Here is a 17,438-nt window from a genome sequence, read left to right as displayed (position 1 = left end):
GACGAATATGGTTGAGAAATGTTGCATTATATAGGCCCATCTTGGAGATTCACCAAGATCATAGCATACAAATGGATTTGAGAAGTTATAAGAAATTCCGCATTAAGTAAATCTGCTTAACTTTATTTACCCAGCATTCCCCAAGCTTAGTTAGCCATGGGACCTCTTTTAAAGAGGACTGCCTACAAGTTTCTCATGGAAACGCCACACTAAGTAAGAGAAGAGAGAAGCTGTCTAGTCTGAGATCCAAATGAGGAGAACACAAGAACCCCCAAGAAACCTGAAGAAGGGAAAGGCCATGTGATGTTAACTCTCCCTTCCTGCCACAGAGAGGTGAAACATTAAGAACTGCCCTCCTTGCCCAGCAAGATAGGCCACTGCCTGACTGTTAGAGGCCACACATGGAAACGTTCAAGCCCTTGAGTTCTGTGCCAAAGACAGCTTTTCTCCTTAGACTTACGAGCCCTATTTTGAAAACAGGATGTTCATTGCAGTCCCTCGTGCTACAAAGAGACACAGGCATGTGACAAAATGTATTCAGAATCCAGCCCTTTCATTTATCAGAATTATTACTAAGACATATCTGAACCTCCTCATGACAACATGTGACAACTCTCAGATTCTCATCCTGTTTAAAGAGTCTTTTTTTTATGGACATCAAGGGCTGTAAAAAACTCTTTTGGGGAGGGGAGCATGCTGTGTCAAAAAAGCTACCACCTTGGGAATGAGCTAAAAATTCGACTTGAAGTACAGCCACAGTTAGTATGTGTAAAGTGCTAACTATAGTGCCTGGCACACAGTAGGCAAAATACAGTTATTTTAGATGAAGTGTATTAGGAATTTGTAATGACATGTCAAAGCACATCACAGTGTTAAGGGAAAAGAGCAAGGTACAAAATTATTTATGGTATACTTTCAACTACTGTATATACAATATTTATGTGTGTTCCTATAAGAACAGAGAAAAGACAAACCATATCACAAGGTTTAGTGTTCATTCCCCAAGGGATAGGAATAAAAGACTTTATTTTTTTTTAAGCTTTACTAGACTCTAAGATTTCTACAATCAGCATAATTTTTTTTCATCAGAAAAAAACACATTATTTTAGAGAAAAAAAAAAAAAAAGAGCCCTAATTGACTATATCTGTCTTTTATTGCCAAAAAAAAGAATAAAGAAGATTTTATAAGACAACACTAAGCTTGCAGAAACAAAAATTCAGATAATATATAAAGGTCCATTTGAGAAATCACAGTTTAAAAAAACTTTCAAAGAAATACCATTTTCCTTTTCTTCCTAACTTAAATATTTATTATGCAGTGTTTTTTGGGTGGCCATATATAATTGACCCTCCTTATATGCAGGTTCCATGCCCATGGATTCAACCAATTACAGATCAAAAATATTAAACAGATAAAAAAGAACAATGCAACAATAAAAATACAAATAAAAATAATACAGTATAACTATTTACATAATATTTACAATGTATTACATATTATAAGTAATCTAGAGATGACTTAAAAAATACAGGAGGATGCACATAGATTATATGCAAATACCACAACATTTTATATAAAGAACTTGAGCATCCTTGGATTTGGGTATCTATAGGGGTCCTGGAACCAGTCCCCAATACCGAGGGATGACCATGTGTATATGCATGTGTATGTATGTTTGTATGTGTATGTACATACATACGTACACACAAAAGGTCTTCAAAAAGTTCATGGAAAGATTTGTATTATCTTTTAATTCCATTTTTCCATGAACTTTTTCGTTTTTTTTTCCTTTTCTTTTTTTCTATCCTTTCTCCGTGAACTTTTAAGTATCCTCATGTATATAGACATAAAATTTAGTTAAATGATATTGAGCTGTAAGACCCAGCTCAGAATCCTCCTTTTTCTTTTTGCAATATATGATATCTCTGAGATCTTTCTGGATGGCTATACATACCTCTAGTTCATTGCTGCAGTGCACCTCCACCACACCATCTATCCATTCCCCCAGGGATGGATACCGAGGTTGCCCCCAACTCATGGCCACAAACAATGCCCCAAGGAATTGCTCCCTTCGAGCCTGTAGGAGAACTGCTCTGGGTCAAAGGCCCATGAGGGTAGACTCCTCTCCAGAACCAGCCTCACAACAGTACACAAAGAAGGAGTGCCCTTTCTTTATTAGTGAACACAGCTGCTCACACAAACCCATCCTATGCAGCAGCTCCCTCTTCATGAGAATAGCGCTGTAAGAAAAAAGTAAAACCCACAAGGAAGGCTCAAGACAAAAGCCACTCCCATTCCTGATATACATTTCCCAAAGAAAGATCCAGAGCTCCATAATAATTTGAAAGGTCACTTCCAACCTGGGCATTCTAGGATCCCAGAACATTGCAATGGAAATGCAAACAGGATTGGAAACCACACGCAGCAGAGCAACAAGCGAGAGAGTGCTCGCATTCCCGAGGACAATGGGGAACACAGCTGCCATAACAGCCCTGGTGACCTGTGGCTTTTCTGTCACACAGAACAGCACACAATTAAGAGTAAACTCTGGAGATAGACTGTGGAGCTTAAATCCTGGCTCTGTCACTCACTAGCTATGTTACTTTAGGCACACGACTACCTTTTGCGTCTTAATTCCTCATCCGTTAAGATGGTAATATCAGTACCAGTGTCCCAGGATATTGTAAGGATTAAATAAGTTAATTAATATATGAAAAGTGCTAATAATAGTGCCTGGCATAAAATAAGCATTATGTAAATGTTAGCTGGCATTATTATTATTATTACATGAGGAACAAATACACTTCCATCTTGTTTGAGCCACTGATATTTTGGATCTGTTATTCACAGCCAAACCTAATCCTGATATACCTGTCATTCCAAAACGTACCTTAGAACTAAGTCAATTTTCAAAGCTTCCACTTCCACCTTTTGTTCTTTTTATTTTCTCTTTTCTCTTTTTCTTTTTTCTACCACCTTTTAGTCTTAAGGAGAGAAATCTGACTAACAACACGAGGTCACAAGTTGGTAAGATGCCACTCTCAGTAACTGTACCAACTCCAAACCTTTAGCTGCCCGGGGAGCAATGGGACCAACAGACAAGGTACTGAACCCCATCTGGGGGCCTTGAGTAGGATGCTGTTGTCTGCCTATTAGCTCTTTACTTTCACAGACAGTGGTGCCAGCATTTCAGTAAGCAGGCGGGAGAGTTTAGTTCTATTTTTCAGCCTGCTGGGGAGATAAAATTCATATTCAGTCAAAAACTGTGAGCTGAGTGCACCAGCAAAAAGCATCAGAGGGAGGGAGGAGCCAATGCTCTCTGAAGGGCTTTATTCAGCATAAACAATCTGTTCAGAAGGATCATTAAACGTCCACTTGAGGAAATTCAACACATAATTGAAGATGAAATGGAAAGCCACGCCAGCAGCGCAGTCTGAGTGAGGGCAGCATCTTCAGTTGTCATGAGAGAGCACACTGCAGCAGGACTCGGACTGCAGGGAATGCAATCTTAAGGGATATTTTATGGCCATTTTAAGAGGCAAACCATTCAAAAGGAGGAAACCCAAAAGCTCTTTATAAATATCAAATTGCCCACTCTGGGCTTGATAAGAATATGCGCACTTATTAGCTGATAAAATGTACTTGAGTGGCGGCTCCAGTCAACTGTTTATTTTTCTGAGAACTCTGGGTCCTGGGCCTGAAATCAGCTTAATATATGCTGCAAAAACTCCCTGACAGCTTTGGGAAAAACTGGTTTCGCCTAAACTGACAAGAGTAACTTGTCTACTCACTCTTCTAGGCATATCCCCGGAACCATCTGGGACCCCAGGGCAATTTCTAAGTTTTGTGATCTGGTGGGTCAGAATGATTCAGCCTGATTGGCAAGACTGAGAGGACCCAAGTACCCGCTGCAGATGGCCTTTCTATTTTCCAAAGCCTCTGGTTTACCTGATTCATGTCTTTTTTTAAAAAACTGGATTCATAAGAATACCTTGCCTAATATTTTCTGATCACAAAAGTAAACTGAGGAAAATAAAAAACAAAAATAAGAAAAAAAAAAAAAAAACTAAGAGAAAAAACACATCTTTTTGGCCATACATCTAAAGAACCTCATAAAACAGAAAGTTAAATATTTCATCCAGAAAAACAGTGCTAAGAAAAGTGCCAAGGAAGTCATCTGATCACTTCTATGTAATCATTTTTAAGTAATTTGAGTGCTTTATCAGCATATTGTTGGGTGTTATTCATCTGGCATTTTCAGGCAAGAACTTGATGGCAGCAGCTGAGACAAGGACATCACTGCAAACCTTTCAGATAGAGAGGGCAGAGAAGGCACTTGGCCAAACCTGGGAAAGTCAAAACACCTGACAACGAAGAGCTGGTGTCTAAAGAGGAGATGGTCACTCCAGAGAGACAGCTGGAGGAAAGACTTATTCTGAGGTTCCCGCAGAGATGAGAGCCACAGGGAGGCAGTTCTGTTTCATGAGGCCCATGTTTCCGATTGTTGAAGGAGACGTGCTGTTTTGAAGACGCACAGAAGCATCTGACCAGAAAGCCCTGTCAATCAGGGTAGTCACTATTAACTTTGAATGATATGTGAATTCTGGTTACTTAGTGTGGGATACCCTGGGTATACGTGTGTCACACACACCACCCTGGTTAATATTAATTTTAAAATCAACATATATACCACCAAGTTTTCTTTACTTTGCTTAGGTTCCTGTACTACTTTACTCTTATTTGGCAAACATAGTGCTGCTGGTTAAGTCAGCCTATTGGCGCTGGCTGTAGGACCCCAGATTATATAAGCGCAAACCACACACCATTCAGCTCACTGCCAGGGAGAAGAGGAGGCAAGGTCTTACAGTCCCAAAGATGACAAGTCACAATTAGCCCCTGGAGAACTTACCTCCTGTAATGATAGGAAATCTAGCACTGGACATCTCACCAAATGCACACACTGCTCTCAAGTGTCAGCTGAAAGCAGCTCAGCTCAGCATTCTGGCTGGGATCTCTCCACACATGTCTGTTGCTGGAAAGAGCCTCGAATATTTCTCAACTGCTTCATCTATTATGATGTGGCTAGGAGGCATCTTGAGGAAAGGGTTAGAGTCCCAAACAGAGTGGGTGCTAAAAATTCAACATCAACCCCACACCCCAATTCTCTCCAAACCAACAGCATTAAAATGGAAATTCCTTACTGTATGATTCAATTTAGATAAAGTTTGGAAACAGGCAAAGGTAATCTAGATGTTAGAAGTCAGTAAATTAGTTACTTTTGCATGAGTGGGGGAGGAGAGGATGGGTTGGGGGACTAGAAAGGAACACAAGGGGACTGCTGAAGAGCTGGAAATGTTTCATGTCTTGATATGGGTGCTGGTTATTTTGGGGAAATTCATCAAGCTGTGCATATATGATACATGCACTTTCCTTAATGTATAATTTGATATAAACTTCACATTTAAAAAAGCAAAAAAGGAGTATCTTCTTGAGACAATAACAAAAACCCACCATTACTATGAAAGTTTGTTCAGTTTCATCTCCGGCCTCGATGCCTAGCCAGATAGGGAAGGACAGGATGGCAGAGTGGATGTCACATGCAAAGGCTCAGATCTGGGCTGGAGAATGCTGCCTCCTGGAATTGAGCACAAGGAGGTGGACAAGGTGGCCACGACAGCCAAGGAGCAAGACATGGCAACAGGGTCCATGGTACCTTGGTATGTGGGGAGTTATTAGCAACAAGTCCTTTTCTGTGAAAATTCAAGTGTAAACGATCAAAAATTAACTCCTGGCTCACCTCCTCACCTCTTTCAGGACTCTGATCAAATGCCATCTCCTCAGTGTGAGCCTAGCTTACCACTCCGTTTAAAACCTGCCTACTGTTCCTGCCCTTGCCAACATGGCATGGCCCTGTCCCTCTTTCCTGCTTTGTCTTTATCCATAGCATTTACCATAATCTAACAGTACTTGATTTATGTTTTCAACCTATTGTCAGTTTCTGCCCACCAGAATTTAAACTCTATAAAGGATTTTTTTACATATAGTAACATTTATTTACATATAGATTTAACTTACATAAACTGCACATATGTGCACAGTTCTATGAGTTTTGACATGTCTACATCTGTAGCAAAAAATCATCCCAGCCCAAATAGAGAACATTTCCATCACTCTGGAAGTTTCCTCATGCCTCTTCCCAGTCAGTCTCCCACCACCGGCAACCATGTTCTGATTTCTACATCTATAGATTAGCTTTGTCTACTTTTGAACTCTGTATAAATGGAATCATACAACATGTTTTTTTGTTTTTGTTTTTGTTTTTTTTGGTATCTGGCTTCTTTTGTTCAGCTTAATGTTTTTTGAGATTCTTCCAAGTTGTTGTGTTTATCGGTAGCATGCTCCCTTTTGTTGCTGAGTACTATTCCGTGGTATGAATATCTGTTCTCCTGTTAGTGGATATTAGGGTTGTTTCCAGCTTTTGTCTGTATGAATGAAGCTGCTATGTTGTTGTACATATTCTGAAGTCTATAAGCTTTCATTTTCCTCTAATAAACACCTAGAAGTAGAAGGCAGGGCTTTTTGTCTACTTTGTTTATGGTTGTAAACCCAGTGTCCAGAGCAGTGCCCGGCACAGCGTACGTGCTCAGCAAATACTTGCCAAGTGAGTGGTGGTACTCCATCTGCATCCATTAGGAGACAGAAAACTTTTGGTTAACTCAGCACAGTATCAGAAAAATGTGATTCACCGCCCTCCAGTGGCCAAGCCCAGCAAAGCTGTGCTAATTCCTGAGTATCTGGTAAAGGTATTATGAAATTTCATTCTTTCATTTTTCTACATGTGTGGAATGCCTATTTTGGACACCAAAATGAAAGCAATGGGAATATAAAGATGTATAAGATAGTCTCTGGCTTCAAAGAATCACACAGCCTGGTGGCAGAGGACAGAAGGGAAACACACTCTATAACTGGTGTGGTAAAGTGCTACAGAAGAAATGTACAGAGCTGTGGTAGTACTATTGGGATGGTGAGCTCAGAGGGGGACCTCGGGAAAGGTTTCCAGGAAGAAGGGGAGTCTTAAAGGGTGCACAAGGATTAGCCCCGGGGATAAAGAAATGGTGCAGGACAAGGCTTTAGACTAAAAATATCAATTTTAGATTGTTGAGTTTAAGGGGTAAGGCAGAAAGCATATCACATGAGGTCTGGCACACGAAGTTAGAAAACCTGGACATTTTAGCCAATGGGTGATGGGATACTAAGGAATGAATTTAAAGAGAGGAGCTGCACGGACAGCTCCGTGTTTGAATAGTGTGGAAGACAGGTTTGAAGGGGATAAAACTGGAGGTGGGAAAACATACTTGGCCATTTCAGCAATACAGACCTGACTTAGGGTAGTCATAGAAGGAATAAAGAGGAAGCAGCAGACTTAAGAAACATTTTGGACATAAAGTCATCAGAGCTTTGTAACTGTTTAGATATGGAAGAGTGAGAAAAGAATCATGAACAGTTCTCAGCATTTCTGACTTAAGTGACAGGAAGTGCTGCCAACTGAGAGAAACGGGTGGCTGGGTGAGGGAAGCAGAGGAGTCAGAGTCTGAGGAGGCTAGGGGCAAAGATTGCAGGTTGTCTGCAAATAACTGTTCCCTTCTTCCTCCTTGGTGATAGAACCCCTAAGGGCACTGGCCACCTGGGATACAGACTGCGTTTTCCAGCCCCAATTTTAGCTAGGTATGTACATGAAACAAAGTTAAGACAAAAGAGATTCAAGTGCAAGCATCATGTACAGCTTTGGAAAATATCCTTCAGTGGAAGGATTTTGCCTTTCTTCCTTTTCTCCTCCATACTGGCTGAAATACGGATGGGATGGCTAGAGCACAACAGCTATCTTGGATCATGAGAGGAAACCACATCCTGGAGATGACAGAACAACGGGAGAAAGGAGCCTGGATCCCTGATATCTTGGAGCAGTATATAAGCCCCAAAACACTTACCTCTGGACTTTTAATGTGAGAGAAATAAGCTCTTCTATCTCACTTAAGGCACTATTACTTGGGGTTCCTGGTCACATGCAGCCACGCTAATCCTCAACTGATCGCTAAGACATATCCAGGTGGAAATGTCACACAGGGCACTGGACACATGAGTCAGAGGTCTGGGAAGGACTTCACTCTAGGAGTTCCATTGCCATCATTCTTCTCAGCAAAATCTGTGATGAAAATCCTACTGTACTGCTTCATGCGGAAGAAAAGAGGAAAGTTTACCTGATAATCAGTACTTCATTCTGTACTGAAAGAAACCACCAGGCACCATCCTTCCTTTGAAAACAGGACATGTCATGAACCCTGTTCTTCTATGTGATTTCCTCACATGCATCACTTCAGTAGTTGCTGTTAAGCAGTTTACTCTGATGATGACCACACAGTCAACTATATTGGACCTTAATATGTTCAGAGCTAGATGGATAATATTGCCTAAGCCCAAAAGCTCTTGGAAGTGAGAGTCTGGAGGTACACCACAGTCTCAGGGATCACAGTGCAGAGATTTTTATCTCCCCAGGTGACCCTCCAGCACTGTTACCACTGGGCTCAAACATAGCTGGCTTACCTGCATAGGACCCACTTTTATAGAAGCAGCTGGCTTTAGCAGATAAAAAAGCTGTTTGGGGGCCAGGCTATAGACAGCTATAGACAACTTCTTTATCAACTCAGAGGGAAGTCACTGGATCTACCTGTTTTCAAATATTTCACAACAAACATGACACAAAGCAGGAAGCAGGCTCAGGTACTAATTTATAAAAGCAGTAGACATGGTAGAGAATACATAGCGGAAAAGATATGGAAGAGGCCAAACAATGTCCCAGGGGCATGTGGATCCCATAGCTCTATCAGGCCAGAACCCCCGTCCTATGGTTCAGCAAGATGAGGCAGTGGGGTAAGGCTGCCTGGTGAGAATTGCCCCACACGACAAAGGCAACTACTGGCCCGTCCAAGAGGGAAAGGATAACTGAGGCCTCCTACCATACGGAGAGTCACACCTAAGGGGCCATGACTAAAGCCTTTTACTGCAGGAGCCTTAGCAGGATATGGCACCATCAAAGAAGTGGAAAAAAGCATGATTGCCCAGACACTAGAATTATTCATAAAGGCCACAATGTTGAATCTCTGTTCAAGAAAGGCCTTGAGGCTTGGGGAGAAGTCCAATGCATTGCTTCTTTAAAACTTAATTCATACCTATGAACTGATGAATAGATAAATAAGATGTGGTATATCCATATAATGGAATATTTGGCCATAAAAAGGAATGAAGTACTGACACATGCTATGACATGGGTGAATCTTGAAAACATTATGCTAAGTTAAACTATATGCTAAAACATTATAGTACATGGCCACAAAAACGACCATGTACTATATGATTACATTGACATGAAATGTCCAGAAAAGGCAAATCCATGGAGATAGAAGATTAGTGGTTACCTAGGGGTGGAGGGGATGGAGGGCTTAGGGGTGATGGTTAAAGGGTACAGGGGTTCTTTTTGAGTGATAAAAATGTTCCAAAATGATTGTGGTGATGTTTCTGCAACTCTATAAATGCAGTAAAAACTACTAAATCGCACATTTCAAAAAAATGAATTGTATAGTACATGAGTTACATCTCAGTAAAGCTGTTTATATATATATATATATGTATAAACCCACGACATTTAATTCATACATCTACTGCAACTCCAATAAAAATTCTAAACTTTTCCCCACCTCCTAAATAGGACAAGATGATTCTAAATTCATCTCGATGAACATGGAGGACATTATGCTAAGTGAAATAAACCAGTCACAGGAGGATAAATATTATTTGATTCTACTTATATGTGGTATCTAAAATAGTCCAACTCATAGAAACAGAGTAGAATGATGGTTGCCAGGGGCTAGAGGGGAAGGAGATATGGGGAGTTGTTTCATGCGTACAAAGTTTCAGCTATGCAAGATGAATACATTTTAAAGATCTGCTGTACACCCACAGTTAATGATCTGTACTGTACATTTTTAAATTTCTTGAGGTAGATGTCATGTTAAGTGTTTTTACCATAACAATAATAAAAGATAAATATAAATTAAATATTAAAAAATAAAGTTTATCTGGAAGAACAGCCAAGACAATTTTTAAAAAAGGATGATGAAAGAGACTGGTCCTGGAATAAAAAACAAAGAAACAAACAAACTAAAACACTATAAAGCTCAAAAAAATCTAAGCCACGTGGTACTTGCATAGAAATGGAGATAAATGGAATAGAATAAAGAAGTAGAACCATGTAAATAATGGAGTTTATATAATATTATAAAAAGAGTTTTCATATCGGTGAAAAAAGGATGTACTATTTATAAGTGGTGTTGAAACAATTAGCTATTGAACTGAACAGTAATTTTAAATCTCAACCTCCAACATAAAGGAAAATAAATGACTAATGAAATTTAAAATGCTAAATGTAAAAACAAAACCTCAAGAATTTTAGAAGAAAACATAGGAGAGTATTTTTATAATCTTTGGGTAGGGAAGGAAAGACTTCCTAAGCAAAATACCAAATCCAAACACCCTGAAGGTGATGTTTCATTCATAGTCTTCACCACAGTTTGCAATTACTTGTTCACCTGTTTGTGAGTCTTCCCACTAGATGGACCCAGGTATATCTGCTTAGTCACTATCTCCTGACACACAGAAAGAGCTCAATAAATATTTATCAAATGGACAGATTTGAATATGTAAAATTTAGTAAGTTCTACATAAGGCGACACAATAAGGAGACAAATGATGGTCTGGGAAAAAAATATTAGGTTGAACCATATAAAATTCCTGTGTTGGGGGATCACAAATGGTTGAATATTAGCAATTTAATGTGATCCAACTTAACATTTTAACATGTACCAGATGGAGCATGACTATATCTAATCTGCACACACAAAAAAGACCAATAATCCATTCGGAAAAAATGGGTAAATTATTAAACGAGCAGATCTTGAAAGAAATAAATGATAATACACATAAGAAAAGATGCACAATCTCCCTGATGAGCAAGTGGAAACAAAAACTGAAACACAAACTGTGGTTTATTTGCCAGACTGGTGAAACATGACTAGACTAAGATATCCAACTTTGCTAAGGATTTGAGAAAAAGTGCATCCACTCATCAGTGGCTGGAGTACGAACTGGTGTAAACTTTTTTGGAGTATAATTTAGTAGTACCTACTTGGCATGCTCTTAGGACTTGGAATTTCACTTCTAGGATTCTTCCAGAGAAATAAGTATTTTAACACAAATGCACAAGAAAATATGTACAAGGATATCCATTGCAATGCTATTTATAATAGCTAAAAATTGTAGGCAATTTTAATGTTCTCCTATAACAGAATAATTAAATAAACTGTAGTAAAGCCTTATTACAGAAATAATGAAATTGCTGAAAATAATGAGGTAGGATCTATATGTCCAGACTTGGAAAGTTGGCTATAATATTTTTAAATGAAAATAAGATACAGAAAAGTATGAATATTTATTTATTTTTGCACAATGTCCACTGCCAAACTTATCCCCAGGTCCCAGGGCAGGGGATCCAGGGCCCATGACCTGCTGGGCTTGCTGTGGCAGCCATCTGGGTCAGTCCCCGTTATGACAGAAATGAGGGCTGAATTTGACTTGACTGCAAGCGTGGATAGTTTGATCCCATTTTTCTGAACACAAGATAGAAAAACAATATGCACGGTTCTATCTATACACAGGAAATGGTCTGGATGAATACACACCAAAAGGTTAACAACAGTAGTTAACCCAGGTGTATGTGTGCGTGTGTGCGTGTGCATGTGTGTGTGTGTGTGTGCGTGTGTGTATAATAACACTTCCATACTGTTTTGATTTTTTTTAGTGAGCATGTACTTCTACCACAATTTTTTTTTAAGGGAAAGGAACAATAAGAAATGTGCTGTCTGCTTTGGAGCAGAAACTGTAGCAGGGGGAGCCATGAGAAGTCTAAGGGCAGGGATCTAAGTTAATATACCACCAAGTCATACAAAGAGCACAGGTAGTAAGGTCAAAAGACCTGGGTTTGAGTTTGGGAAGCTCATTAAATCTCTAAGACTTGGATTTCTCACCTGTTAAATGGATCAATATATCTACCTTAAAGAGATATTGGGGCCTACTAAACAAAATTGGGTATGTCAAAGTATTTTGCAAACAGTAAAGTACCTTAAAAATCAGAGTGATATTACTGCTTGGCCTGGTAAGGCCCTAGGTTGAAAATCAGAACAAGGGCTAAAGCTACAAACTCCAAAGGGAAAGAGAGACTGATGGGAACTGATGGATTCAAAGAGAATTACCAATCAACTATAACATGTGGATCTGATTTGGACTCTGATTCAAACTGTTAAATAGATTTATGAGAATCAAGAAAATTTGAACACTGTGTATTAGATTATATTAAGTGGCTATTATTACTTTTTAGATGTGATAATTGCATTATGGCTGTGTGTTTTTTTAAACTCCTAATCTTTCAGAAATACATAGGGAAATATTTATGGGTGAAATGATAATGATGCTTGATATTGGGATTTGCTTCAAAATGATTCACAAGGGTGAGGGGGTGGAGAATCAATAGAGCTATAGATGAAAAGAGATTGGCTGATAAAGTTGAGTGATGGGTATATGGGGATTTATGGTATTATTTTGTCTACTTTTAAATATGTTTGAAATTTGGCACAATTAAAGTTTAGTAAAAAATGAATGGGCCCATCTTCCTAGGTGTAGAAAGTACCAAAGACCCACGTGGAGTCTGTTGAAGAGGTGAAACTAAGTGCAGCCTTGCCCCTCGGAAGAGCAGAGAGGCCTACCCTTCACTGCATAAACACTGTACGTCAGCGTTTCACTGCTCAGCAGGTGGGGCTGATCAACCAAATACCAAGATCAGAAAGCAGTCAAATCTATCACAGAAGGACATGCGTTGAGGTACTAATGGGGTGGGCGCCTATAGAAAGTAAAGAAAAGCTTGGTACAAAATATAAATGGAGCTGTCCAGTTAGCTCATTTGGTTAGAACAATGCTGATAACACCAAGGTCTGGGGTTCAATTCCTGTATAACTGCCAACTGCTCCCCAAAAAAGAGAGAGAGAGAAAAAATATAAATGGCAGCTAACAAGATAATTAAATATCCAATCAGAACTGTAGCTGCCAAGGATTATTTTAACTGGCATAATACTGTTACTGAGATTTCACGCCAGCATTTTAGACTTCAAATGTAGATTAATGAATGGATTAATACCTTCTTAGGTTCATCCTTTAATGCTATTTTGGAAAACTATTTCAAGAAGCAACACAAAAATCCTAATAGATCAGTTGAATTGCTCTTTTAACAGTTAAACAACACAGTAGCTGCCTCCAAAAGTTGACATATTAATGGATGGGGGTAGGAGGGAGAATTTAAAAAGTCCTCTAGAAAAAGCTTTCTTTGTATGTTTTTGGAAGCTAAATTTTAACAGTCTTGCTCACTGCTAAGGATCACCTGATAGAATGGGCAAGAGTGACCTTCCACCCTTACTCCCAGTTCTACCCTGATTGCTGCTACTTAAGTGGAACAAGGAATGGTATTCATTTACCTTAACTTTTTGAGACTGCCTCATGAAAGACCAAAACACCATCCTTTGAGCCCCATCAGAAAACCTTAATAGGATGGATCAAGTGAGATGTTTCTTATGCACTCCACTCTCCCAGGGTCTCCTTTCTCGTCCACTTCTCATTACCCTCTCAGCCGCCCCTCACAGCCCCTAGTTCTTGCTCTGCCACTAAGGAGGAGACAGGGAATCTCACAACTCATCTGTGAAATGAAGGATTAGACCGGAAGGTTTTCTAATATCCCTTTCAATGTCCTTATTCTTACATGAGCTTCTCCTTACCTGACTAAGGGAACAAAGCATCAGGCATGACAGATGGGTTTTCCCGTGAACCTTCAAGCACAAGTGATTAAGGAACCAAAGGGAGAAATGGGATCCTCAACTGCTTTCAAACTCTCAGCTTACTTTAGGCTGGCTGGAGGAGGAGGCTGGGACTGTAGAAAACCTAACTGTCACCATGAAATCTAATCACTTTCCGAAGTGACAAGAATCCAGTGGGGTAAGAGGTGAAAAAGGAGTGGGGAGAAATCAAGTCCTAGAGCTATCCTTGGGCCATTACATCACCTCCAGTACAAGCTGGATTCTGGTGGCACAACCTTCTCTCCTCTACACAACCACATCTTGCTCCTAAGATACAGCATGTGAACTGAAGTGTGAGGGCCTGATATACAATTTAAGGTTCCAGCTTTTGTGGATGACAGCCTATGTTGGAGACAAGCTAAAAATAATCCTAAAATAACCTCAAACAAACCCTCAAACCATCAGCATATGGCAGAACATAAATATATCAATTTGGTCATTCTTGTGACAAAGCAGGCCTTTTTAGGTAAGATCAGTGATCATCTCAAGAGATAAATTCCAGGCTGCTACCACTGCTAAAACAGGTTGAGCCGTGTTTCCAAAGCCACTATCTCTTTTCTAGCAAGACATATCCACTGGCTGCACTCTTGGGAAAAAAACAAACAGATGGCAGATAAGAAAGAGCAATAGCTTATCAACTTGCTACTCGTGCTTCTTACCCACGTATTCTGAAAGGAAGACGACAAAGAACGGAGTGACCAGGTCATTAATTCCCTGGACATACCCACTGGCAGGGTGTCGGATGGCCCAAATAAAGAGAATTCTTTCAAAGATCTAGGAAAATGAGAAAGAAAGAAGACATAAGTGTTAAATCACGGGGACATACTCCCTCCTTCCACTTACCTACACAATTTATCTCAGGGTTAGTGTAGAATTTTTAGAAAAAATTAAAAATACTATGGGACAAAGGAAGCACATAAATGCAAAAAGTTTCTAACAAATTAGTTGTTTTCAAGTAAGGGTAGGTTCTTGTCCTTTATTCATCTTTTCAATATCTGGTCACTGTAATATAAAATTAAGAAAAGAAAAGGACAGTGACACAAAAGACTTAGAGAAAGGTCAGCTATGGATGTCATCAATTCAAGTCACCACATTCTCATCTGTAGATTCTGCTTCTCTATTTCCAGAAACAAGATATCAGAAAAGTTCTGATATCTTTTTCTAAATCTTTTTCAATCATTACAGATTTAGAGAGGAAATGCCTTCTCTACTACCCTTCCTTCTCTCCCTGCTGAGAAGGAAGGAGATCTAGATTTAGTTCTAACCCAGCCTGAATAGGAACAAGTGACAGACTATACGTGCAGGAAGTCACTTCATATATCAGGATGCAACTCAGACATTTCCTGGGGATAGGAAGTCGAACCAAATCCTATGGACACCTACAGCTGGAAATTTGAGAACAGAGAAATCAGCCTGCCTCTGGAGTTAAGCATATCAGCCACAAGAAGCCAGAGGACTAGGTTGGGGACAAAGGAAAGATCTTTGTGGTCCCTTTACAGAGTCCTGAACTGTCCCATTCAACTACACTCCCCTCTTTCATTAGGCCCTCGGAGCTCCCCCTGCATCTTTTCTCAACCTGATACCCGTTGCCTGGCTTCATCCTGGTGACCTCAACTACTGAGCCTGACACATTCTTCATTCTGGCTTTGATTGAGCTGCCTTATGTCTCTGTGAACCATACCAGAGGGATGGCAGAGGTGGTGGTGAGTACATGCAGGTGGGACAGGAGATTAGAAGGCCTCCATAGCACATGGACTCCATAGAGGCCCAACCAGTCAGCTCTGGGCTCAGACTGAAGAGGCCCTCCCAAGCAGGTGCAAGGTAGAAAAATCTCCCAGGGAGACCAATAAAAAGGAAATGGTTATATGATTTTGTAGATGGTTATCTAGTATGGGAGAGATGTAGAAAATCGAGACACAAAATAAAGCCCCTGTATCATAAACAATTGAGTCTGCCTTCCAGCTGGCAGAGAGAGCTGAGAAACACTTCTACTGTCAACACTTCTGCCCTTACAGACAGGGATAAGAAAGCCCTACCTGGAAGTGAGCTGGCTTCTCCACCTCCACTAGACTTACCCACCTGCTCTCTGTGGTTGAGGGAAGGGCATGGCATCCTCATTTGGGTTAGGTCCAACACTCTAATGGGAGCTCTTTTACATTCTTTCCTCTCTATTGCTAAATGAGCCTTCTTGCTCCCTTGAAAATGGAGCTCAAGCTAGACCCATCAGGTTCAGAAAGTTTCAAGAGTTTCCTGCCCCGTTCTGTTTCCTTGTACCTCTCGTGGCCTGTGTCTGTCTGGAGGCCTCTGTTCAAAAGCTCCTCTAGGTCAGTCTTTCTGAAGGACTTACAAGGGCTTCTTCTCTATACTACTTACCCCCTGTGAATACATGAATCCTTGGTGACTGGTGTTAACAATGGCCAAGTACATGGAAGCTGGCTGTTTAGAGTCAGGAGACCTACAATAATCCCTCTCTAGTAAGGATGGGACAATGCAGGAGCACTCACACTGTACAAGTGAAGATGTCAAAGGGATGGAAACTGAAGAGCACCAAGCCTGGTTACCAGGGAGACCAAGGATCCTCACTACAGAAAAAGTCAGAGTTAATCCTGCCTCATAGAGGAGTGAATAGGATAATCTTTGAAGGTTTTCTTACACCTTGTCTACTAGTATGGGTAATTCTGACTTACTATGCTTAAGTCTCAAGTACCTTTCTAGTTTTCCAAGCAAGCCTTTCAGTATTCTGTGTTATTTAATCCTTTTTTCCTTGTTTGGCATTTTTACTATGTTTAGGATGACTATAGTCTGGCTAGACGAAAAGGTGATTCAAGAAAAATTGGAAAGAATGAGTTTGAGCTTTTGTCTTTGTATTCAGTTTCCACTGCTAGGGGAACCCTTTTAAACAATCTACTTTCCCCATCTCCAGGTTTAGAAGTAAGCGTGCACAGGTAAAATAAGTTTCTGCACATCTCCAAGTTAACATGAGGAATAAGCAGGGCTGAGCCCTGGGAAACTGAACGGGAGGAACAAAACAATCCTGAATGGCCTTTTAACCTCCTTTCAGCTGAATCTTACAGATAAAATAATGGCATCACCCTCAAAATCTTCTCTATGTTATTGGCAAGTCATGAGGGACTCCACCAGTGGAGACATCTATATTAAAACAGAATTTCATGAATACAATCCAAAGTCAAATAGAAATTATTTTGAGCATTTTTACCACCATCCCTCTCCATCATGAGGAGAACTGAAAGCTCAATTCAAAGAGCACTAACACTCAGCATCCTGGCTACTGTAAAGCTACAATGGAAATCCCTAATCTCAAGGAGTTCATAGTTACTACTTGGGTCAAAAGATAATAGTCCCCCTGAGATCTATGTACTTCATTAACTTGTTAGGTTTTTTTTTTTTTTTTTTTTTTTTTTTTTTGT

General features: G+C 40.0%; 1 protein-coding gene and 1 non-coding gene across 3 annotated transcripts in view; both read right to left on the bottom strand.

Annotated features, from left to right (window-relative positions):
• Window positions 1-17,438, bottom strand: part of TBC1D22B (TBC1 domain family member 22B) — a 70,060-nt gene that overhangs the window by 27,068 nt on the left and 25,554 nt on the right. For both annotated transcript variants that reach the window (XM_063096546.1, XM_063096545.1), the window contains exon 8: window positions 14,670-14,784. In XM_063096546.1, coding sequence (XP_062952616.1) covers window positions 14,670-14,784 — 115 coding nt within the window. The remainder of the gene's footprint in view (window positions 1-14,669; window positions 14,785-17,438) is intronic.
• Window positions 11,559-11,695, bottom strand: LOC134379373 (small nucleolar RNA SNORA5). Its single transcript, XR_010023772.1, has one exon. It is a non-coding gene; the product is annotated as a small nucleolar RNA SNORA5 (small nucleolar RNA).

Source organism: Cynocephalus volans, chromosome 5 (genome assembly GCF_027409185.1).
Source record: "Cynocephalus volans isolate mCynVol1 chromosome 5, mCynVol1.pri, whole genome shotgun sequence".
Taxonomy (NCBI): Eukaryota; Metazoa; Chordata; class Mammalia; order Dermoptera; family Cynocephalidae; genus Cynocephalus; species Cynocephalus volans.
Note: the sequence above shows the minus strand (reverse complement) of the source record. Positions and strands in the feature narration are given on the sequence as shown.